Source organism: Nicotiana attenuata, unplaced genomic scaffold (assembly GCF_001879085.1).
Source record: "Nicotiana attenuata strain UT unplaced genomic scaffold, NIATTr2, whole genome shotgun sequence".
Classification (NCBI taxonomy): domain Eukaryota; kingdom Viridiplantae; phylum Streptophyta; class Magnoliopsida; order Solanales; family Solanaceae; genus Nicotiana; species Nicotiana attenuata.
Window position 1 is genome coordinate 19,574 of NW_017673257.1, and position 26,694 is coordinate 46,267.

The 26,694-nt window shown below is 40.5% G+C and overlaps 1 protein-coding gene across 1 annotated transcript; it reads right to left on the reverse strand.

Moving 5' to 3' along the window:
• Window positions 1-24,426: 24,426 nt before the first annotated feature.
• On the reverse strand, window positions 24,427-25,980 carry LOC109215855 (RING-H2 finger protein ATL11-like). Its single transcript, XM_019379970.1, has one exon. It carries the CDS (start codon window positions 25,770-25,772, stop codon window positions 24,600-24,602), a length of 1,173 nt encoding a protein of 390 aa, XP_019235515.1. The 5' UTR covers window positions 25,773-25,980; the 3' UTR covers window positions 24,427-24,599.
• Between the last annotated feature and the right edge of the window lie 714 nt (window positions 25,981-26,694).

The following is a 26,694-nucleotide window of genomic DNA, read 5'->3' on the forward strand; positions in this document are numbered from 1 at the left end:
CCACGCTAAGTCTGGTTCAGAGACGTCTAAACGGCGTCGTTTTGCAGGGTTTTAATCTGGGCCGTCTAGGTTAGTTGATCGGACGGTCATGAAGCGGGGTCATTTTGATATAAGAGTGTCGGAGACCTCACCACCCCCCTTCCATCATCGTCTCCAAGCCCCTCACAGACCCAAAGGTAACACCGCCGCACGTTGCCGCCGGAAATCGCCCATGGCGGCGGCCCGTCTCCAAACGCCACCAAAAGCACACTCCTGATTCCCCTCGTCCTCCTTTATTCAAATCCACCATCCGTTTCTCTCAAACATACCCAGAATCCGTCGAATATCGGATCGAAAATTTTTCGGCCAAGACACGAAGTCATCCAAAATTTTAAGCCATGCTCAATGCTTGATCCTTAGTTTGGTGAAATTTGATTTTTTGTCCTGTTTTGTTTCTAGTGCTCTTAAGTTAGTTCATGTTCGAATCCAGCTTTGTTAGAATTCAGGGTTTGGTTAATGGTTCTTTGTAATTCTGTGGTTGATCATTACTCAGGTTTAAATTGATGATTTGATAATAGTATGAATTAGGATGAACTTTCAATTTTAGAGTTTCTGAATTGTTTGGTTCTAGCTAAGTTTGTTAATTGACCATGGTTAGTCAAAGGGAGGTTTAGGTTAATGGTGACCTATGTGAGTAATTTCAGGGAGTGTTCAGGGGTATTTGGGTAAATGAATTAGACATGAATGCTGTAGATTAGAGTAGAAGTCCCCAGAATCTTCTAGAATGGGGCTCAAGTTTAGATTTCAGTAATTTAGGATAGTAACTTGAGGAACAAGTTAATAAGTAGAGGGCCAATCTGAAAATAAATAGGGACTAATAAGAAAAACAGAAAATTTGAGGGCTGCCCCTCATTTGGCCTATAAAAAGGCATGAATAGTGCCTTGAATCACAAGTTTGGAACCTCTAAAAATTCCCTCTCATTGTCCACAAGTTTAAGATCTAAAATTTGAAATCCAAACTCCAAATCTTCAAAAAAAATCAAAAAAAAAAAATGACAGAAAATCTCCAAAATCCAAAAAAAAAAAATCAGTACATTGATCTTCCTTTGATCATTTTAAAAGTTCAGCTCTCAATTCAATTATTTAGCTCACTTAGCATCACAATTAGCTTATATTTCTCTGTTTCTGTTCTGTGCTTGAAGAAGTTAATGTAATTGAAGGGGTTTGGTGTTTATCCAAGTTGTTCCTGGGTGTTTTAGACTGCTGAAAGTGTTCTATAATTCCTTAGCTTCAATTTCGAGTTGAATTTGGGTCGTTTGAGTCGAGTTCTGGTGTGTTTGTTGGTTATATGGTTTGCTGGATTTCGTTTGCATTTTGAACCTGGGTTTAAGGCTGATTTTGAGCTGTTGTGACATGCTGTCTGCTTTTAGTTCAACAAATTGCTGCTGATCCTCCTCTTCTCCTTTTGTTCATTGTACTCCAGGTATTTTCTCATGCTCGAATGATGCTGAAGATTGCCTTCACCTGTAGACCACAAGTTTGAAGTATAAATGATAAAGGAATATATGCTTGCGCCTGAATTTTACTGTTATTGCTTAGTTTAGACTTTCGTGTGACTGATTCATTTGAACCATAATTTCAACTGTATTAATGAGAATTTGGACTGTCAATGGATTGTTAACAGACTATTAATGGATTTTCAGTACTGGTTCGATTATCTAGGGCTGTGTTGGACTTCAGTGTGTGTTTAAGCACAGTTAATTAAGCTGACATTTGATGTTTAAATCCCTGTTATCGCATGTCCTTAGTTAGACATTCATTGATGTGTAAATATCTAATATTCATTGTGTTAGTTTTGATTGGAAATGTATCCAGCCATAGGGTAGATCGGCAGCCACCCCCCCAATACGAAAATAATTATGCATCATTCGCATGTTCTGTACGTAGAGTTGCCCTTGAAAGTGTATATCTCCCGTTTGTAATCAATAATTGGGCATCTGATTGTTAGGAGCAATTAACAGAGGGTCAAATATAGTGTCATATGAATCTGAGGATTAAATTGGAACAAATATAGCCTGCTACGTTGGATCATTAGCCTAACTGATTGTGCCTCAAATCAATATTAACTGAAATCAATTTCAAAGTCAATTATTTCTTGGATTAACCCAATATTTGGTTGATTTGGTCTTTGATTTAAATACATATATGAACAGCCCGTTAAGATGTTGGCCAGTCCAAAATTGAAATTGGTGTCCGCTATTGGGCTTAGCACAGGCCCAGACCACTGGACCCCCCTGCAATCAGTCTTGAAGCCCAAACGTGCCAGAGGCTATAATTCCCTTAGGTTCATTAAGTCTAGCTTGTTACATCGGGCTTTCGGGTTAGGTAGCGGGTCCAAACTAAAAGGCTTGCCCTTTTGTTTGAACCTGGACTTGAACTTAGCCGATTTTAATATTAATTAGCTAGTACTTTTCCTTTTATTATTAGAGACAAATAAAACTAGAAAATCATAGTTACTCTAGGACTTGCTTTTCTTTAAAAAAAAATGAGACGAGCCTCGTCGCACAAAATATACAAATTGCGGGGCCCTCATAGATGCTCATGTAAAATACTTAGATTTCGAGATGGGCCGTTTAGAGAATTTCACGGCCTTCTCCAAATGTAATAACGCGATAGTCTCTTTAGGCACGCAACTTAAACAATTTTACCTTCCTAAACTTGGGTGCGCATTTACGTGACCCAAATCCAAATCTCAACGAAGTCAAAATGTGTCAAAAGTCGCGGGTGCATTTATGTGACGCGGTTCGAGACATGTTTTCACAACATTACAATTCTCTTTAAAATAATAATAATAAAAGCGATTAAAAAGTACATAGACTAAAACATGTTGTAAAATCAGATAAATAAGCCAAATATGACAGTTGAGCGACCGTGCTAGAACCACGGAACCCGGGAATGCCTAACACCTTCTCCCGGGTTAACAGAATTCCTTACACGGATTTCTGGTTCGCAGACTGTTAACAGAGTCATAATTTCCTCGGTTCGGGATTCAACCGGTGACTTGGGACACCATTAATCTCCCAAGTGGCGACTCTGATTTTTAATAATAAATCCCGTTTCGATTGTCCTTTAAGTGGAAAAACTCCTTTACGCCCTTGGGGGTGTAGGAAAAAAGGAGGTGTGACAGCTCTGGCGACTCTGCTGGGGACGCAAACCCAGAACTTCGGTTCAGGGTTTAAGAATTCGAGCTTAGAATAATTGTTATGTTTGGCTTTATGTGACTTTCCTACATGTTTCCTGCTAAATGTGCTAAATGCTTTACCGCTTTGATATTATTTGAATTATATATAAACTGTGCCGAAACCCTTCTCCTCTCACCTCCGGGGATGTGCTCGCTGGTGGAGACTCCCTATTCTATTAGTGTCATACCTTAAAATAAGAAAGAGGCCGGACAAGTTACTAAGCCGGATGGCCTTTTGGTTCCCGGTACGTAGCCCCCTCCTCGACTCGAGTTGTCCGCTCGGGTACACAGTCTAGAACCTATACCCAGGCTTTGAACCTAGAATAACTTGACCTCATGCCGGATCCCTAGTAGGAACGCTTATCTACATCACGTGCATTCTGACTTAGGGGACTCAACACAGGGGTTGGGTCCATCTAGGACATGTGTACCCGGAATAATGGACCATCCTGATACATCCTACTTGTGCATTTATCTGTTTTGGACTCGCATGCTGACCGGCTTTGAATATCTGGGAAATAATTGAAAAAAAACAAAAAGAGAAAAGGAGAAAATAGCAGTGTGGAGAGTTAATTACCTATACTAGAAAAACCAATGTCCAAGTAGTACCGAAATGCCGCCGGATTTTTGAGAAAATGAAAGAAAAAAAAAGAAAAGTAGTTTTTTTTTTAGTTTGTTTTGTTAACCAATGGAAAAGAAAAATAAAAAAGAGTTTTATTTTCAAATTAGTTTGTTTATTTGCCACTGAGAAAGAAATATAAAAAAGATACTTGCTTTCAGAATAGTGATTTGCCAACAAAACAAAAGAGTCTTGTTTTCAAAGATAGTTAGGTCTATTTGCCCGAACTACTCAGGTTTGATTCTCACCGGATGTGAGATACGTAGGCAACCCTCATCGGGTCCAACCTCCCCTTTTCAAAAATAGCCAAAGATGCCAAATTTTTTAATTTCGTCATGAATAAGTCGGGTGCCGCCATTCTTGTTTAAAATATGCCGAATGTCCCCAAAAAGGGCGCCGGAAGGCTGTTTTTACAAGAACAGCCACCCTGAGTCAGTTTCAACGGTTAGCAGGCACAGCCTTAAAATCTTCTCCCCGAAGTGCTGAAAGTCCGTAACTGCAAAACCGGCCGTTTGTTTTAAAATAAGAAATTTGAACAAAATAGTGTCATTTTTTTTCCTTTTTAGGTCAAAATAAATGATTAAATCACCTTAATAAATGTGCAGGATGAGCACAACTCAAAATGAACCTTTTTCAATCATGCATAAAATCCCTTTGGAGTTGCGTCTATGGTGGAACGACCTGGGTAAAGAAGGACAGGACGAGGTCAAAAAGTATTTGAAAGGGCTTACTGGTTTGTTAGAGATTGTGCCTCGGGGAGATATCATCAGAGCATTGGTCACATGTTGGGACCCGGCACATAATGTTTTCCATTTCTCGGACTTTGAGCTAACCCCGACACTAGAGGAAATAGCCGGCTACATCGGGAAAGATGAGGTTCCTTTAAGGCACAAGTACTTAGTGGCCCCAAGAACTGTAGCTGTGCACAGATTCTTAGACTCACTGAAGATAAGCAGGACGGTCCACAATGCAAATTTGGCGAACGACTTTTGTACTCCACACTTCATATACCACAGATATGGCCACATAGGAGGGTTCAACAACCCGGAAAACAAGATATGTAGCAAACGAAACTCCCAAAAATGGGAAGAACATAGACGTTTTGCTTTTACGGTGGTCTTTTTGGGGCTTTTGGTATTCCCGAGGAAAGATGGGAACATTGACATAAAAATAGCTGGGGTCGTCAGCACTCTACTCACTCAAGCCAAAAGCACTCTTGCGCCCATGATATTAGCCGAAATCTTCCGCGCTCTTACAGCCTGCAAAGCCGGAGGAGACTTCTTTGAGGGGTGCAATCTATTGTTGCAAATGTGGATGACCGAACACCTGTGCCATCGTCCTCAGTTCCTGAGTTATGGGTCCACAAAGAAGACATGTATAGAGGAGTTTTACACAAGGATTAAGGGGGTCAGCTTGCCCGAGGGATTCACGGGCTGGACATCATACTTTTGGTCCCTCACTGCTAGTCAAATAGAGTGGACATTTGGATGATTGCCTGTTGATGAAATCATATATATGCCAGCAACGGGGCCGCACTTCCTTTTGATGGGTCTTAAAAGCATTCAGCCTTATACTCCATATCGGGTTTTAAGGCAACTCGGGAGATGCCAGATAGTGCCGAAAGACGACGATCTTAGCATCCAAGTGGTTGAGATTGGTCCTAATGGACAGTTTCCTGAAGCAAGGGTTTGCCAGGTTTGGAGCGAATGTCAATACTTGGCGGCGAATACTTGTGTACGACATCGATCTAAAGGAGAAGTGTCACCTGAGTACCATGCTTGGTATATAAGGGAAGTTGCATTTGGGAGGCCCGCTAAAAGACCTCACCTCCAGGATTTTGCTGAATCATCGCAAGAACAGTGGGCTTGGTTAGCTAAAGAAAATAAATACAGGGCCCGCATAGGAGCATTGGAAAAACAGGTCCAAGACCTCCAGTTTGAAAACAGCGTGCAAGCCGCGGCTGATGAGGGTGAGAGAAAGAAATTGGCCAAAGAAGATGAAGCCTTACGAGCCCAAATCGAAAAGATAAAGTTAGCGGCCGAAAATCCCGTTAGGAGCGCCAAAGATGCAAAACTTATAGAAAATCTAAGGCAAAAAGTGAATGACTACAGTTTTGATCTCAACAAAGCAGAAAGGGAATTAGCCGGGGTTCGAAAACAATTGGCTAAGAACGCAGAAGAACGGGCTCGCATGGTTAAGCAGTTGAAGGACGAATACGATAATGAGGTCACGGGATTAAAGAAAAAGGTCATTGCCGCAGAGAACAGAATGATCAAACAGGCAAAAGAATTCAAAGTTAAAAGAGAGCACTGCTACACGGCATTGGCACAATTAGAAATGGACTTGCAACAACTCCAGGAACAAAACCAGGTAGCCGAGCAAACTTTGGAGGCTAGGGCTCAACAGATAGGGCGGTTGCTTCAAGAAAAAGGCAGAATCAGAGAAAGAATCTTAACCGTTGCCCACTCCATTACTAGGAAATGCAAAGTGTGCGAGACTATGACTCGTACCACCTTCTTTGCATCAGTGATGATATTTGTGAAGCAGATAATGAGTGACCTGGACAGACTTCAAGGGGAACTTGCATATCGGCCCGCGGTGAGACCGAACGATGTCCCGCGGGCACCAGGAGCTTTAATTTATTCATGATTATCCTTTGAGTCTGTATTTCCTTTTCTACTAGAGTTTTTCATTTGAGTCTGTATTTCCTTTTCTACTGAAGTCTGTATTTCCTTTTCGTTAAAAGTCAGTCAGTTGATTGAGTCTGTATTTTTGTTTGAACTAGAATAGGGATGGCGGAGCTCGTAGTTCTTTTCTGCATTAGAGTCTGTTAGTTGTTTAATCTGTCAGTTTTGAGCTTTGTAATAGACGAATTTGCTATCAATAAAATTGAAAATCCCAAAAATATTTTGCTTCTACTTTACATTTATTCTGCAAGAACTACGCTCGGTCTGATTTACGCAGGGTCGTGATACGTAGGCAATCTCCATAGGATTCGACCGTAACTAAATGAAAAAAATGGAAAAACAAGAAAAGAATGAAAGAAAAGAGGTGAAAAACAAGAAAGGAAAGAAAAACAAAAGAGGGAAAGAAAAACAAAAAGAAAATAAGAAACCAAACAAAGGCAAACAAGAGAAAATAAAAGGGAGCAAGAGAAAAGGAAAGAAAAGAGCGGAAAAACAATTTTGAGGAACGGAGCGAATAGGAACAAGGAAAAACCAAGGCAAAAGGAAAAGAAGGAGAAATAAGAGAGAAAAGCAAAAGAGGGAAAGGCAAGAAACAAACAACGGAAAACACGAGGGAGGATTAAAGGAAAGGCTTGGTAAATAAAGCCGGGATGACGCATGCAATCCAAGCAAAAGCATAATAGGAACTGTTAACTGCCTAGGTGCATTCATTCTCCAAATGTGCGGGTACTAATATGTTAAATGCCCTAACGCTAACGTGATGGTTTCATTTTGTCATGTCATTCCAGAGAGGTGGTTGGTTTGTGGTTTTAAAGTGGTAACTCTTATTTACAACACAACGACAAAGGCAATGGCAAACAACAATAGAACTGAGTGGGTTGCTACCGGTGCCCGAAAGCAACTGGTTGAACAGGACAACGGGCTGGTAGAAGAGGTAAAGATGTTGAGACAACACGTGGCAGACATGTATCGGGCATGGATGACTAGGAAGGCACCACCCCCGCCACCACCCTGCCTCCTGGACGCTGTCCTTACCCAAACTCCGGACATGACGCCAGGCGATCCCCCACCCTCTCCATACTTACCCGCTTATCACAACATTCCCAGCCACCCTAGTAGCTCCATCACTCGTCGTCCAACTATATTTTCCCAAAAGTGCCCTCCGGTCACATCCACAGAAGGATCAAGCATTGAGCATGGCTTAAGAGATCAATCAAAACAAAAACTGAACTAAAAATCGAGCTATGCATACTAATAACAAAATTGATGAATTCATGCTAATCACTTATCAGTTAATTAAAATTCAAACAAGCATGAAGAAAACAGACAAAATAAACTACTGATTCTATATAGAATATCAAACAAAAAGAAAACAAGACCTAGATTGATTAATCCTAACAAAACAATGGTCATGGAACAGAAACAAATGAAGAAAAACAAGAAAATTCACCTACGAGGNAAGAAGAAGAAGACGTCAGTAAATTTAGGATAATAACTTGGGTCATTTTAAAAGTTCAGCTCTCAATTCAATTATTTAGCTCACTTAGCATCACAATTAGCTTAGATTTCTCTGTTTCTGTTCTGTGCTTGAAGAAGTTAATGCAATTGAAGGGGTTTGGTGTTCATCCGAGTTGTTCCTGGGTGTTTTAGACTGCTCTGGACTTTGCATTTTGAACCTGGTTTAAGGCTGATTTTGAGCTGTTTGACATGCTGTCTTGCTGCATGTTCATTGTACTCCAGGTATTTTCTCATTCTCGAATGATGCTGAAGATTGCCTTCACCTATAGACCACAAGTTTGAAGTATAAATGATAAAGGAATATATGCTTGCACCTAAATTTTACTGTTATTGCTTAGTTTGACCATAATTTCACGTATTAATGAGAATTTGGACTGTTAATGGATTGTTAACACACTATTAATGGATTTTCAATACTGGTTCGATTATCTAGGGGCTGTGTTAGACTTCAGTATGTGTTTAAGCACAGTTAATTAAGCTGACATTTGAGGTTTAAATCCCTGTTATCGCATGTCCATAGTTAGACATTCATTGATGTGTAAATATCTAATATTCATTGCGTTAGTTTTGATTGGAAATGTTCTGTACGTAGAGTTGCCCTTAAAAGTGTATATCTCCCGTTTGTACTCAATAATTGGGCATCTAATTGTTAGGAGCAATTAACAGAGGGTCAAATATAGTGTCATATGAATCTGAGGATTAAATTGGAACAAATATAGGCTGCTACGTTGGATCATTAGCCTAACTGATTGTGCCTCAAATCAATATTAACTAAAATCAATTTCAAAGTGAATTATTTCTTGGATTAACCCAATATTTGGTTGATTTGGTCTTTGATTCAAATACATATATGAACAGCCCGTTAAGATGTTGGCCAGTCAAAAAATGAAATTGGTATCCGCTATTGGGCTTAGCACAGGCCCAGACCACTAGACCCCCCTGCAATCAGTCTTGAAGCCCAAACGTGCCACTATAATAAATCCAAATCCACGAGAAGTACATAGACTAAAACATGTTGTAAAATCAGATAAATAAGCCTATGACAGTTGCCGTGCTAGAACCACAACAGAGTCATAATTTCCTCGGTTCGGGATTCAACCGGTGACTTGGGACACCATTAATCTCCCAAGTGGCGACTCTGAGATCTTAATAATAAATCCCGTTCCGATTGTCCTTTCTTTGTCAACAACAGCGTTCTTGCGGTTAAAATGATCTCCACCAAAAACCGTAATTTTTGAAACATCGGAAAAAGATTTGGTGCATGTAAGGCGCAGCGGGAGTAGCAACAACAACAACATTAGCAGTGATTCTCCATAATACAATGTGTAAATATCCTTAAGATTGTTGTAAAAATTGGATAGTTATGTTGAGGGAAACCTGTCCTTAAGGATATTTTGAAAAATTTAATGTTAATAAAATATTATATTCACGAAGTGACATCAAGGATATTACAAGAAAGCACGATGAGCCAGCCATAACTGCTAAAGAAAGTGCCACCTAATTAATTAACTAATGAAAATCTTAAATGATATTAAGGGACGTAGTAAGGACATTTCATATATGAAGTTGTTGCAAATTGAGTATCATTGACAATTTGCTTGTTGCTAAAGTATCATTGTAATCACTTAGTCTCTGAGGATTAAGCTTAGCTGAACCTCGTAAAATCCATGTGTTAATTTTTCTTCTCTATCTGTCATGATTGATGAGGATTTTCCTGAAGAGATGAAAGAGATAGAGAAGGCAGACCTGAAGGCTTGACAAATAGCGTTTAAGACTGCAGCACAACATGGAGGAAGCTGGAAGATTTGTATTCGAAAAAATCGCTGACAAATCACGTCTACCTGAAAAAGAGGTTATACAATCTCCGTATGAACGAAGGTACATCTGTTAAAACTCACCTTGATGAGTTTAATTCAATTATAATGGACCTGAAGAACGTAGATATCAAAATTGAGTGTGAGAATATGGCCTTGATTGTATTATGTTCTTTACCACCGTCTTATGATACTTTTGCTATATGAGAAAGACAATATTTCACTGGAAGATGTTAGTAATGCACTAAAATTAGGGGTGAGGGTAACAAACTGGACTAACAGGAAACCGCCAGATCAAAATCTAGAGATGAGGCGCGAGCAAGGTCACTATAAGAGAGATTTCCCCGAGTTGAAAGAGAAAAGAGGGAAGCGGAAAGTAGATAATTCGGCAAATATTGTTTACACTGGCAAAAATTCTGATGATAGTGATTATGTAAGGGATGGGAGATAATCCATTACCAATAGAGGGGACTGGGAGTATCAATTGAGAATGTTCGATGGAATTATCAGAAACATTGAGTGTTGGCATGTTCCTTAGATAAAGAGAAATTTGATCTCTATTTCGACGTTGGATGATCAAGGGTATAAGTTTCACTCTGGAGTGGAATCTTAAAGTGTGTAAAGGATAAGGGATTGTCTTTGTTGAGTAAGCAGAATTTGCTGAATGGGTACAAAAATCAAGTTTTGAATTTTTATGAGCATTGTGTGTTGGTAAACAGACAAGGGAAAGTTAAGACAAGCATGCTTTCACACTCATGTGTTAGCAAGGATTTTTGGGCTGAAGCAATCAATACATAGGTCACAGATCAAAAGACTCCGGCTAATTATCAGCAGGGAACAAATGCCCAGTAGTTCTAAAGTAGAGGAAGTGTAGGAGGTGCAAAATATTGGTCAAGATGATAATGTTGATGCACCTGCGCAATAATCTCTTCCAATTCACACCTCTATTTGAGGTTATGAAACGGTCGATGCAATAGTAATACCCAACAGAGAGTCGGGGTCGAATTTCACAAAGAGCTATATGAATGGGATTTAGAGGTATATATTACGGTGAATGAGATTGAACTATCTTAAATTACACTTTCACAAAATTGGTTGATTCTAGGTCTAGTTTAAACTAAGATTGCAAGATAATAAATTGACACTAATAAATTGTTTTTGTTGTTGTTTTCAAATAATGTAAAAGGCCTAGGGCTATGACCTTCACCTAGGTGTTTGCCTAAATGGTTGTACTTTAAAGTTGTTTTGTGTGTATTATAGCTATCAACACTCAAGTCTCCAATAGGCATGAACTAATGTTTGCACCATTAATTCTACAATTAAAAGCAAGAATAAGGTGAATCTAGCTACTAGAGCGCTTGAGTGGATTTCATCTTACTGGCTTATTTTCCAATCTCCTGCATAAGCATATTTCATCAGTTATTGCTTGTCCTCAAGCAAATAAGATAATTCCCACCTCCACAGGTTAAGAGATATTCCATCTAATCTAAGGTGCATCAATCACACATCAATTGGGACCAATAATTACCCACAATACCTATGAATTATCAGCAAGGCAATGATTTGAAATTTTAAGCACAAATAGTTCTAGTGTGACCCTTGAGCATCAAGAGTTGACTTTATTCATCAAGGAAGCTCGCTCTTTCATGTAGGTCATTATGGATCCCAAACTCCTCCTCCTCTACTCTCTGTTAGAATATCTTACTTAAGAATGTAGCACTCAATTCAAGGATTTGTGAATAGTTCGCTTATCTCTCTCAAAAGAATGACACAAGTACGACTCTAAGTACCATATGCTTGCTCCTCATGTAGATCATGTTTCGATATGTTGGAGAACGGGTTCATCTTTTCTTAACCCTCCCCATGCTTTGCATCATTGCTTTTCTTTGAATCCCTTCAACTTTCCAACTTATTCACTTTCTTTTTGCATTATTCTTTTTGTTCTTTCTTTCTTTTTCTTTGCCTTCCTTTTCTTCATTTCTTTTTTCAAACTCCTCGTCTCTCCCCCTAACTTATGCTTAGCTCAATAGAGATAAAGCCGGTCAAGGAGAGCCTACAATCACTTCTCAAGCCAAGCAAAACTTAAAATTTTCCGTAGAAACACTAATGGTTCAACTAAACCAATCGATGATTCATTATCATCATCCATCGTTGTGAAGAGTCACCCAATTCACACAAAAACTACATTTGGAAAGAACCGTGGCATTAAGAAAACTAAAGGCTTATTGATCACTTAAACATGAGAGAAAGAGAGAGAATATATACATCAATAGAGAGAGAAGAATATGTACATAATAAAAACCTGTGTACGCTCCTCTAACTAGATCTCATCATCATTGCTTGGGGAGTAGCTGGGTTGGCGAACATCTGTCGCATCGCCTCCGCAATGTGGGTAGCGAGGTCTGGCTCCTCAGACTTGCTAGCTGGTGCCACTGGTGCTGATGGATCTACTGGTACTGTTGGAGCTTTCTCCATCAGCAAATCAAATGAAAGGTCCCCAGCTGTTGCTATCTTGGTGACCTCTCTCCTCAATTTCAATATCTTCTTCAAAGTTTCCTCTACTGTCGAAGAAACCCGAGGTGCCGGGGTATATGTCTGTGCTGCAACATCACTGAATAGGTCAGACAGCTTTGCAGTAGCTGTCTGCATCCAGTTGTTGAGGCTCTCTAGTGTTTGGTAGACTCGCAGCGGAGAAAGTGGATGAGCAGGCATAGGCACTATCTTCAGAGTAGAAGCGGATGGAACTGATGCTGACGGCCTTGAAGATGGAGGTGGAGGCATGGTAGCCGTATTGGTAGAAGGCTCGACTGCAGTGGAAGGCAAATAGCTGAATCTGCAACTACCATCGAAGGCTCATCAGACTGGCCTACAGTAGTAGTCGGCTGACCCTTGTTCTTCGGGTTCCTCGGGTCCTTCTGAGAGTACCAAGTTAAGGGCTTTTCGCCCGAACCTTTGGGTCAAAACTCTTTGACTCCACCCCCGCATCCGTAAGATACTCCGTGATAGTGTTTGGATACGGGTAGGAGCTGTCACCCTGCCTACTAACCAGAGATATGTTGGCCGACATGATGGCACCTACATTGATTGGGTACCCGGCCATGTTGGAAGCAACTAGAACTGCCTATGGGATTGGGAGATTGTTTTCATTCTGGATTGGATCTATTCGACTGCACACAAAGGTCTGCCACCCTTTTGCTTCAAGGTTAGGGGTGAATTAGATCCATGGCAGCTCTCCAAATATTGCACCGGCTCCACATCCTTGAGCCCCAAATATGTGCGGCTCTGATATTGGGAACCATCCCTTTTCCCCATTGTCTTATTTGGCCCTAAACTAACGATCTACAAACCGCAAAATTCAAAAATTATCGGCGTTCCTGAGAAGAAGAAGAAGAAGAAGAAGAAGAAGAAGAAGAAGAAGAAGAAGAAGAAGAAGAAGAAGAAGAAGAAGAAGAAGAAGAAGAAGAAGAAGAAAGAAACATGGGTTGCCTCCCAAGAAGCGCCGGATTTAACGTCGCGGCACGACGCAGATTACCTTGATCACTTGAAAAGAATCACTGCCATGATGTGGCCATCACCAACTTTTCCCAGATAGTGTGCTTCACCCGATGACCATTGACTCTAAACACCTCATCATTTTTAATCTTCAAGTCCAATGCACAAAAGGGTGTCACACCCACAACCTCGAACGGGCCCCTCCATTTAGACTTTAACTTTCCTGGTAACATCTGTAATCGAGAATTGAACAACAACAGAAGATCACCTTCTTTAAAAGTCCTTGTTCTGAATGTACTTATCATGGAAGTACTGTAACGACCCGACCGGTCATTTTGAGCATTTAAATTTCGCTCGTCAGTTCTCGGGCATGACTAGCCTCGTATGATGTATTATGACTTATGTAAATCATCGGTTTTGGTTTTCAAGTGGAACAGAACAGATATGGAAGAATGGTTCTCAGCTTAAGGCTTAATATCTAAGAGGTTTGACCAAGTCTTTGACTTTTAGTACTCGATCTCGGATTTGAATTTTATGATTGGATTAGCTCCTTTGGGTGATTTTGGACTTAGGAGTGTGATCGGAATGTATTTTGGAGGTCCGGAGTAGATTTAGGCTTGAATTGGCGAAATTAGAATTTTGGCATTTTCCAGTTGATAGGTGAGATTTTGATATAGGGGTCGGAATGGAATTCCGGAAGTTGCATTAGGTCCATTGTGTCATTTGGGATGTGTGCGCAAAAATTTCAGGCCACTCGGATGTGGTTTAATAGACTTTTTGATCAAAAGCGTTTTCCGGATAATTTTGGAACTTTATGCTTGAATTCGATGCGATAGCGCAGGTGCGAGATTTGCTTCGCAGATGCGGCGCCTGGGATTTAAGTGGGGACTGTAGAAGCGGTGCTTGGGACTGTAGAATCGGTTGCACAGGAGCGAGTAAAGGACCACAAGTGCAGAATCCCTGGGTCAGAATGTATATAATTTTTCCTTCGCGATTTTAAGTGGTTTCACCATTTTTAAACACGTTTTCTGGAGCTTTTGGGCGATTTTGAAGAGGGAATTCAAGGAGACTTCATTGAGGTAAGGTATTGGATCATAAAAACTCGTCCTTGTGGTATTATTTCATGGATTATACTTGAAATTTGTGGAAAAATTGGGTAAATATGGAGGAAACTAGGGCTTGGGAATTTAGGTCTTTGATTAAGGATTTGAAGGGCCATTTGTGGTCGGATTTTGAAGTATTTGATATGCATGAACTCGTGGGAAGATAAGGGTTCCACTGATGTTAATTTTTTCGGATTTCGAGACGTGGGCCCGGGGGCCGGGTTTGGTTAATTTCGGGATTTACGTTGTAAATTTGAGTATTTTTGCGTGGGCTTTGTTCCCTTAGCGTATTTTGACGTCGTGATTCTGATTTTTGATAGATTCCACGCGAGTTGAGACCGAGACGAGAGGCAAAGGCATTGCGGGCTAGAGATTGGACCGGATAGAGGTAAGTAATGATTGTAAATACTGTTCTGAGGGTATGAAACCCCGAATTTCACATCGTTGTACTTTGAGGTGACACACACGCTAGATGACGAGCGTGGGGTCGTGCACCGTTAGGGATTGTGACTTGATCCATCCCATACGACTATTAAGTCGCGTATTTTACTTGAAAACTATTGATATTGCTATATTTTGGAAAATATTACTGTGTTTGGGGCTAAATGTCGTGTCTGGGCCTTTTGTTGATTGTTTGGACCCTCAGGGGCTTTTACTACTGTTTTACCTCACTGTTTTGGTTTAATGTTTATACTCAGTCATGCTATTTTCTTACTATTTTCATAACTCGGTTTTATTCACTCCTTTTGATTTCATAAATGATTTTTGAGCCGAGCACTTGTTTTACTGTCAGCCCAAGGGGCTTGAGTGAGATCTGACTGAGTGAGTCCGAGGGCCTGTGTTGTGAGGATATTATGGGATCGGGCTGCGCGCCACAGCCTGTGGTACCGAATTGTGATATATGAGAGGCCGAGAGCCTGATTGATTATGCCACGAGGTGGCTTGTGATTGATATGCGGCCTAGAGCCTATTTGATTATGCCACGAGATGCCTTGATATTGCGCTTGGGCCGTAAGGGGCCCCTCCCGAAGTCTGTACACCCCCAGTGAGCGCGGGTACCCAGTGTGTGTGATGTGTTGTAGCCCGATGGGCTGTTGTTATTTCACATGGAAGCCCGAGGGGCGGTTCTTGATTCATGTTATGCCCGAGGGGCTGATTACGAGTGATTGTGAGGTAGCCCAAGGGGCTGGTTCTGTTGATATTATGCCCTCGGGGCGGTTTATGGTATATGTTTTTCCCGAGGGGTTGTTTACGTTTCTATTATTTTACTCACTATTTTTATCACTCGTTTGAAACTATTGAAAGTTGTTTTAAAAGGTTTTACTGAAACTGAGCTTGATTTATGAAGTAAATGATTTCTGTATTGTATGTACTGCATTTGCTGTAGCATTATGACGTGGCTTACGTGTTTTCTTACTGCTCAGCTTTCATTTACTTTTATTACTTACTGAGTTGGCGTACTCACATTACTCCCTCCACCTTGTGTGCAGATTCAGGTTATATTTTGAACCCGGTAGCGGGTGTTGATTGCTCAGTGGTAGAGTCATCGGAGTTAGCAAGGTAGCTGCCTGGCGTTCGCAGCACTGCTTTTCTCCCTCTGGTCTTCCTTAGACTGTATTTAGTACATTTAGATTCTTAGTTGTGTTCAGACCTTAGTAGATGCTCGTGACTGGTGACACCCCGATGTCGGGCTGTATTTTGTTTCCGCAGATGATATGTTTCACTTTGTTTTAGGATTATCACTATTAATGACTTGATTATGAATCATTATATCTGTTAATTAAACTTGGGATTTGTGTCGGCTGGCCTTGTCTTCACGAGAGGCGCCATCACGACCGGGTTTGGGTTTAGGGTCGTGACAGGTACTTCATCTTCTCCTTGTATAAGGACGAACTTGTGTATGCATGGTACCGGAACTCATCCAACTCATTCAATTGTGCCACCCTTAAGTTTGCGGCTTCATCCCACTCAAGATTCAACTTCTTTAAAGCCCACATTGCTTTATGCTTAAGTTCAACCAGAAGATGACAAGCTTTCCCGAACACCAACTAGTATGGAGACATTCCAATCCGTGTTTTGTAAGCCGTCCTATAAGCCCATAGAGCATTATCGAGTTTCTTGGACCAATCCGCCCGGTTAGAATTCATTGTTTTGGACAAAATACCCTTATCTCCCGCTTGGAGACTTCCAATTGACCGCTTGCTTGAGGATGATAGGGGATTGTGACTTTGTGAGTGACACCATACTTGGTGAGTAAGGTGTGGAAAGCTTTGTTGCAAAAATGCGATCCCCTATCACTTATGATAGCCCTTGGAGTACCAAATCTTGTAAAAATGTTCTTCTTAAAAAACGCCACCATAGTTCTCGCTTCATTGTTGGGTAAAGCAACGGCCTCAACCCATTTGGACACATAATTAACCGCGACCAAGATGTAGGTGTTTCCACAAGAACTCACAAAAGGACCGATGAAGTCAATATCCCACACATCGAAAATATTAATCTCCAATATGGTGGTGAGGGGCATTTCATTTTTCTTTGAGATTCCACCGGCCCTTTGACATTCATCGCAATGCTTGACGAGCTCACTTGCATCCTTGTAAAGAGTGGGCCAATAGAAATCGCAACTTAACAATTTAGCTGCCGTTCTTGCTCCACCATGGTGACCACCATACGGTGAAGAATGACAAGCCCCAATAATTTCAACTTGTTCCTCTTCCGGCACACATCTTCTTATCACTCCATCCGTACAAATTCGGAAAAGGTACGGTTCATCCCAATAATAGTATTGACAATATCGTTTTAGCTTCTTACTTTGGTTTGAAGAGAACTCAACCGGAATGATACCACTCACAAGATAATTTGCTAGATCCGCGAACTAAGGCACCTCTTTCATTGAAATAGCCAAGAGTTGCTCATCGGGGAAGGAGTCATTGATTTCCAGGCCATCATGCAGCCTCCCCTCCTCTTCCAAACGAGACAAGTGGTCCGCGACTTGGTTTTCACTTCCTTTTCGATCTTGGATGTCTATATCAAACTCTTGCAACAAAAGTGCCATATCATCAACCGGGCTTTGGAATCTTTCTTGCTCATAAGATAGCGAAGGATCCGTGTGAACAATGACTTTTGCACCCATCAAGTACGGGCGAAACTTCTCCATAGCAAAGACAATGGCAAGGAGCTCTTTCTCCATGATGGTTTAGTTGACTTGGGCACTATTCATGGTCTTACTAGCATAGTAGACCGGATGAAAAATCTTGTTGATGTGGTTCCCCAAAACAGCCCCTACCACTACATCACTTGCATCCCACATGAGCTCAAAAGGAACTCTCCGATTTTGAGCGGTGATTATGGGAGTAGTAGTCAACTAGAACTTTAGCAATTCAAAGGCTCTCATGAAATCATCATTGAAGTGGAACTTAGCATCTTTCTCCAAAATATTGCACAACGGGTTCACCACTTAGAGAAGTCCTTGATGAACCGCCGGTAAAATCCCGTGTGGCCTAGGAAACTCTGCACACCTTTCACCGAAGTTGGAGGTGAAAGTTTAGAAATTACCTCAATCTTTGCCTTGTCGAATTCAATGCCATTCTTTGAGATCTTGTGGCCAAGCACAATGCCTTCCTCGACTCGACCATGAAATGATATTTCTCCCAATTGAGCACCAAATTTGTTTCTTCACATCTTGCCAACACTTTGTCCAAGTTTTCTAGACAATAATCAAAAGAATTCCCGACCACCGAGAAGTCATCCATGAAGACTTCAAGGTAATCCTCCACCATGTCCGTGAAGATCGCCATCATACACCTTTGAAAAGTTGCTAGTGAATTGCACAACCCAAATGGCATCTGCTTGAAAGCAAAAGTACCATAAGGACATGTAAAAGTAGTCTTCTCTTGATCCTCCAGAGCAATAAGAATTTGATTGTAGCCGGAATACCCATCAAGGAAACAATAGAAGCACGGCCGACCAATTTATCAAGCATTTGATCTAGGAAGGGAAGTGGGAAATGATCCTTCCTTGTGACTTTGTTAAGCTTACGATAGTCCATACACACTCTCCACCCGGTCACCGTTCTTGTAGGAATCAACTCATTCTTATCATTGGTGACCACCGTCATGCAACCTTTCTTTGGGACACATTGAACCGGAGAAGTCCACGAACTATCGGATATGGGGTAAACAACCCCGGCATCCAACCACTTGATGATCTCCTTTTTGACAACCTCTTGCACGGCTTCGTTGAGTCTCCTTTGATGTTCAATTGATGATTTGGCATCCTTCTCCAAGTTAATCTTGTGCATGCAAAAAGTGGGGCTTATCCCCCGAATATCCGCCAATGTCCATCCAATACCCTTCTTCCTCTTTTGTAGCACCGCCAATGTGGAATCTACCTGCACGTTAGTTAAACAAGAGGAAAGAATAACCGCTAAAGTAGAAGAAGGGCCAAGAAATTCATACCGAAGATATGGAGGCAATGGCTTCAACTCCAAGATAGGAGGCTCCTCGATTGAGGGCTTTGTTGGAGGAGTTGTCCCATTTTCAAGATCCAACGACGATTTGCGGGGCTCATAAGTGTAGGACCCTATTCCTTGTAGTGAGTTCACACAGTCCATGAAGCCATCCATCTCGTCATCATCAAAGTTGAGCAAGTCGGCCTCCAATGTATCATCAACATTCATCACAACACTTGTTTCATCTACAATCACATTGGTCACCAAGTCCACGAAAGAACACACCTCTTTGGTATTGGGTTTCCGCATGGACTTACATATATAGAAAACCACTTTTTCATTACCAACCCAGAAGGTAAGTTCTCTAGCTTCAATATCAACTAGAGCCTTCCCATAGCAAGGAAAGGTCTACCAATAATAATCGGCACCTCATAATCAACTTCACAATCAAGAATGACAAAATCCGCCGAAAGAATGAATTTATCAACACGAACCAATACATCTTCAATCACTCTCAATGGTCTCTTCATAGTACGATCGGCCATTTATAATCCCATAGATGTGGGTCTTGGTTGCCTAATTTCCAAAGTCTTGAAAACCAAAAAGGGCATCAAATTGATAGTTGCCCCAAGATCACAAAGAGCTTTTGCAAACTCGGCACTTCCAATTGTTCAAGGAACCGTGAAAGCGCCGGGATCTTCCAATTAGGAGCCATTAAATGCACAATTGCACTTACTTGATGAGTCATCTTTATTATTTCAAAATTCATCGACCTCTTCTTTGTCACCAAATCCTTCATAAACTTCGCATAGCTGGGCATTTTCTCCAAGACTTCAACCAATGGAACATTGATGGATAGACTCTTCATCATGTCAATGAACTTTCTGAATTGATTCTCACCATTTTTCTTGGCAAGCCTTTGGGGATATGGAGGAGGAGACCTAGGCATTGGTGCCTTAGCCTTTTGCACTATCGGTTCTGGTATGTCAACATTGTGATCCCTAGACGGGTTCACTTCCTTTTGAGTCTCCTCCACATTGTCATCAATCTCAATTCGCACTTCATCATTTGCTTGCACCACATTATCCAGGCTCTCATCTTCTTGTACCACTTGCTCATCATCCACAAGTTTTCTTTGATTTGAGGTGGGTGCATCCTCACCTTTTCCACTCCTTGTAGTAACGGCCATGGCATGCCCCGTGTTTCTCCCACCCTTTGGGTTCACCACCATGTCACTTGGTAGTGCTCCCTTAGGAAGAGTGTTGAGGGCTTGAGATATTTGGCCTATTTGGCCTTCCATGTTTCGAATGGATGTGTTGTGAGAGGCATGTTAGGCATCGGAGTCGGCATTATTCTCCATCATTTGTTTAAACATGTTCTCAATTCGTCCCATCTCATTGTTGGAAGATCTTGGACCATGGGAAGGATAAGGAGGCGGGTTGCTCGGTTGTTGATACATCGGGGGCCTTTGAAAACTTGACCCCCGATTGCCTTGATTATTGTTATATCCCCCTTGGTTGTTACCTCCCCAATATCCTTGTTTGTTGTCACTCCAATTGCCTTGGTTATTTCCACCATTCAAATTCCCTTAGTTGTTACCACCATTCCAATTACCTTGGTTATTAGAATTCCAATTACCTTGATTACCTTGAGGTCGCCATCGTTGTTGATTCAGGCCTTGAGAGTTGTTTCTTTGCCCTTGAAAGTTGTTCACGTATTGCACTTTCTTTTCTTGTTCATTGTAAGATTCATCTTGATCAAATCCACTATCTTCCTGCACATAATTCTCCACACGATTTTGCACTTTTGGACCCTTTTGCCTTATTTTGTTCACCATCAATTTAACACCCTCCGTGACATTGACTTGCTTAGGATTTTGCACTTGTTGAAGTTGAGCTTTGGCTAATTGATTCATTGTGGTGGTCAACTGGACAATGGCTTGCCCGTGATCATGCAATTCTTTATGTAGGTGAATCACGTTCGGATCACCTTGAGGAACATTTGCTCTACTTTGCCATGCCGATGAAGTATCCGCCATTTCATCTAGGATCTCACAAGCTTCCGCATATGGCATTGTCATGAAATTTCCACCGGCAAGTTGGTTGACCATGAATTGATTGGTAGTGTTGATCCCCCGATAGAAAGTTTGTTGAATCATAGCCTCCGTCATGTCATTATTGGGGCACTCTTTGACCGTTGATCAGTACCTCTCCCATATTTCGTGCAATGGCTCATCGGATTCTTATTTGAAGCTAGAATCTCGTCCCTAAGAGTAGTCATATGCCCTAGAGAAAAGAACTTGGAAATAAATTTCTCCGCCAATTCATCCCGTGTGTGGATGGAATGGTTTGGCAATCTTTCTAGCCAATCCAAGTCTTTCCTCCGTAGAGAAAAAGGAAATAGCCTCAACCTTAAAGCATTCTCGGAGACGTTTGTCTGTTTACTCCCCCAACAAGTGTCCACAAACCCCTACAAGTATTTGTATGCATTTTGACTCGGAGCCCTGGTGAAAAATCATCGTTGATCTAACAATGTGAGCATTACATTCGTGATTTGAAAGTTGCCCACCCTAATGCTTGGCAAGACAATAGCACTTGCATACCCTTCATTCGGCGACACCCGGTGTAGAGCCTCTCTCGGTGGAGTTGGGGGTGGAACTGGGACGTTTTTTTTAGGCGGTCGGCCTCGTCTATTTGCTTGAGGTTCAAGAGGAACCTCTTCAACTTGGTCATCTTCCACGTCTACATCCCCCATAGGCATGTTTCCGAGTGGATCATTGTCGTTAAGAGCCATTGTTGCACCTACAATCGTTTCACCAAAAAGATTAGTAACACCGAAAGAAAAGAAAACAATTCACACACAAAACCAAATATATAGCTAAATCCGTTTTAACCTCCCCGGCAACGACGGCAAAAAATGATCTCGTCCAAGTCACACCTCTATTTGAGGTTATGAAATGGTCGATGCAATAGTAATACCCAACAGCGAGTCTGGGTCGAATTCCACAGGGAGCTATATAAATGGGATTTAGAGATATATATTATGGTGAATGAGCTTGAACTATCTTAAGTTACACTTCCACAAAATTTATTGATTCTTTGTCTAGTTTAAACTAAGATTGCAAGATAATTAATTTAAACTAAGAAATTGTTTTTGTTGTTATTTTCAAATAATGTAAAAGGCCTAGGGCTATGACATTCACCTAGGTGTTTGCCTAACGGTTTGTAAACTTTAAAACTTGTTTTGTTGGTCGAGGTGTATTATAGCTATCAACACTCAAGTACCCACTCAATACCTCTCGGTAAGAGAGTGATTTTGCCCTGGCTTTCTCAAGTCCAAATGGATATTGAACAAAACAATTGATAAAATGCTCAAGTCGGGTTTTACTATCTCTAGGTTCAACCCTTTAATTGGGACTATCAATATCTTGATTTTGTCCCAAATTCTTGTTAGCCAAGTTTTCCTAGACTAAGTCTCTCTTTCTCAAGTAGAAACCAAGTAAAATAGGCATGAACTAATGTTTGCAACCATTAATTCTACAATTAAAAGCAAGAACAAGGCTAAATAATAAATACCCAACCATAAACAAGCCATAAATCAAACACCCATTAGGTTTACATTATAGGGTTGGGTCACAACCCTAGTGAGAATCTAGCTACTCATAGTTGGTATAGAAGAAAATAAAGAAGAAAAGATGATAAAACTCATATTGCAAGATAAAAATATAAAAACCCAATGTTAAACCACCAAAATAAACTAAAATTGCCTAAAGAAGCAAGGAAAAACGGATATAGCACTTTTGATATTCAAAACTTGTCCTAATTTTGTGAAACTATTCTATTTATACAAACCTGGAATTTTCGGACAAAAATGCCCTTTCGGAGGTTCTGCTGCCGCACAATTTCATGTGAGGTCCGCACTTTGCTTCAGTCTTTACAGGAGTTGAATCTATGGCCGCACAATACTAAACCGCTACCGCAACTCTCACATTATGCGGTCCGCACATTTCTTAGTGTGGCCGCATAGGGCTCTTCTGCAGACCATATATTTCTGAGTGCGGCCACGTAGCTAACTTCTGCGGCCGCACAATAATTGTGTGCGGTCCGCACATTTCTTAGTGCGGCCGCGTAGGGCTCTTCTGCGGACCACATATTTCTGAGTTCGGCCACGTAGCTGACTTCTGCGGCCGCACAATAATTGTGCGGTCCGCACTTCCTTTTAACTCAATATGCACACTGTCTGAGCTTCTTATCTTGCTTAGCTTCAGCGGCCGCACATTTCATTGTGCGGTCCGCATCTGAGCTTTTGTGCCCGATTTTGTCTTTGAGTTCAGATTACTCCTTCTTGAGTTGGATTTCATCTTAGTGGCTCATTTTCCAATACTCCTCCAATTAAGCATATTTCATCAGTTCTCGGAAATACAATTAAACACTTTTGGACTAAAACGAAAGCAAAAAGGCGCCAACAAGTAGTCAAAATCCCCATTATCATGCAACAACAACCATATAGCATTGCAACAGGCAGATAGAAGAGAGTACAAACGTAGTTGATGGGAATCTTCTTGGATATACAAATCCTGTGGGATTTGCTTTGGTAGTTGCAGAGAGCGTTGATGCGTTTGAGTGTTATAGCTATCCAGAAGCTATTCAGAGTACATAACCAAATTGACGGATTAGTGCTATGGCTGAAGAGATTGAGTCTCTTAACAAGTTTAGGCATCGCCTAGACTTGGTTGATGTGTGTGACAATGGGTAGAGCCCTTGCAAGGGCTGAGGGCAAGGTAGAGAGACGTTGTTCCTGTTAATGAAGAGAATTCAAGCCAAGGGGAAGATTTGTTATTTTGCGGCTTGAATTATTTTCTTATATATTTTAGAGACCCATAATCCCTATAGGTTTATGAAAACCCATTGTCCTAATAGATTTGGGAAAAGAAAACATATAATCCTCGTCAAATTGGGAAACCTTTCTCTTATAGGTTTGGGACTATTTGGGATCTATATATATGGGTTGTAGTTGGGGATTCTATAGATTGTATTGTGCGTTTCTTCTCATTCATAGTGGAAAACTCTCTTTGCTTCTGCCCCAAGGATTAGGCTTAGCCGAACCTCGTAAAGTCCTTGTGTTGATTTTTCTTCTCTATTAGCTTTGTGTGTGATTGTGTGCTAGTTAATCCACGATCTTCCGCAACAAGTATAATTCTACAAGAAAAAGTTAGGTCTGCAGAGGATATAGTGTGTACGCATCTGACCCATCTTGCAAAGATACAGAGGCTGTTTCCGATAGATGCTTGGCTCAAGCAAAGACACAATGAATTTGCCTTTCTGCATCTGGCAGGGGAAAATCAAATTCTAATATTTTCAGCACGATAGCACATCAATATAATTACCTTATCTGTTAATTTATTTTCAAAATCCAGATTTAATTAAATTCATTCTAGAATTTTGTCAAATTGACCCCAAGAGATGAAATAAAACCAAGTACTCCATAACAATTGTATTAGTCAAGCACTTGCTCACTAATCCATAGCAATTAAACTTCTTTATATTCATTCTTTTCTCCTGTCATAAATTGAAATGATAAGAAGATAATATCATGATAAAAAAAAAATGTGAGTATATACAAATTAGTAGAACAAAATTAAGGTTTAAAAATAATTATCATATATATAAGTATCTCAATTGCTTGAACTACCTAACCTAAAGTTTATTAAACGATCTTTCACCAGTGCTATCTTTCTCAAAAATGCGATCAAACGGAAACTTAACAGTCTTAAACAAATTCTTGTTAACCGCCATTAAATCATCACCTGCTCCTCCACTATCCTTAGACGACCGGGTTGAACCGCCTCTCGAAAAGAACGGAGGCACATTCATAAACCCCCACCGGTCCTCCCGGCCTTCCTCATTAAACCGCTCATAATTACCATGATTAATCGGTGCTGAACCGGTTCCCACACTACTACTTCTGTACCCATTTCTCACACTTCTTTCTCTTGGAAACAAGGGGTTACCTTGTTCCCGGCTCAAACCGGAGTTGATCAACTTGTTACGAACCTCCTCTGGTAATCTTAACGTAAACCGTTCACAATCCTGACCGGGTTGAATCAGTGAGTGACCGGTGGAGTGAGACCTCGGAAATTTTCCTACAATTTTCTCTCGTTTTGGCGTTGACCTTGGTGGACGATTGTGTACAGGCGTTTGTACTATGTTTATTATTTCAGGAGATGCAACATTTATATCAATCACCGAGTCATTTACTTCACGAACCGGGTTACTAAATTCCGGGTCGGGTGACTCGGAATTTATTGTGTAATGACCAAGAACTGTGATATTCTCATCACCGGGTTTGGGGAGTAAATTAGCACGACAAACAGGACAAGTGATGTGGGTAATCAGCCAAGCGTCAATACAATCAGGGTGAAACACGTGGCAGCATTTAGGAAGAAGTCGAAGAGTTTCATCATCTTCAAACTCATTTAAGCAAACTGCACATTCTAATACTGATTTACCAATTTTGAGATCCTTAATATCAGAGTAAAGGAACATAGGAAAAGAGTCAATGACATTTGGGTCTATACCACGGCCTGCCCCACGGCGAGAATTTTCATCTAAGTGTACGAAGTCGTTGGCAAAGCGGCGCTCGGCGCATTGACGTACGTAAACTGAAACAATTCCCATAGCAAAAAAGACACTGATAAGTGTAACAAGAATTATAGCCATAGGTGGATTGATTTTGATATTTCTGTCAAATGAATATGGTGGTGTTGGTGCTGTTTCTGCAGTTTGTGCAGTGGCACAAGCTATGAGTATAAGAAGACTGAGGAAAATGATACAGAAGCCACATTGGCTCAGCTCTTTTATTTTCTTCATCTAAGTATAATGAAAGAACAAAAAAATTAGAAGAATGATAGACAAGTAATCTTCATTCTTTGGTAATAAAGAAGTAGGGTGCACGAGCTGGTATAGTGAGCCAGCTAAGAGGAGCTTGATTACAGATTATTTCAGTGCCGAATATGGAGCGAAGAATATATAAGGCAGAGGTGTTTGAGTTAAGGACGTGGGGTTGGGAGATTTCGTTTGTTTTAAGGGAGATGGAGATGATGATTGGTTTTGACTAAGTTGAGTGAGTTGGTGGTGAAATAAACTCAATTTAATGTTAAGTTGTACCCCTCGTCCACTTTAATTGATGTTTTGGTTATTTTCACACATATTAAGGTGATTCATTTTTTAACCTTAATTAATAACGGAATTGGTCATATTAATTTTAATTTGTTCATATAAAATACAATAAATACTTTTAGGTTTTTTATTCCAAGGGCAACTTTGAAAAAAAAAAAGTTAATTTCTTCTTGACATCTGAAAAAATCATATATTATGGACCGCAAAAAAAAAGGAGAGGTCTAAATCAATTAAAGTGGACCGAAGGAGTACTTACTAAAAATATATAAAAAAAAAATTATACTGTCAGACTAAGCTGAGTTGTGATAACACATAATTTTTTATTAGCAAACATAATATGATAAAATAAGTAAGTAATAATCTATTATAATCGATTAAATTATACTTATAGTATAAGAAATTGTTACACTATCTATGTATATAGCTTAAATGTAAAATTGTACTTACAACAGAAGCGTTATCCATTTGTGGTCTCCCTATGCTTTGTGATTTTATCTTAATTAGTTAGATGTTGACAATGAAGGAAAAGAGAAATAGAATAATTGGTTGTGGCACTCATGTTCCTACTAATTAGGTAGAACTAATCATTAAACCACTCAAAGATTAAAAAAGA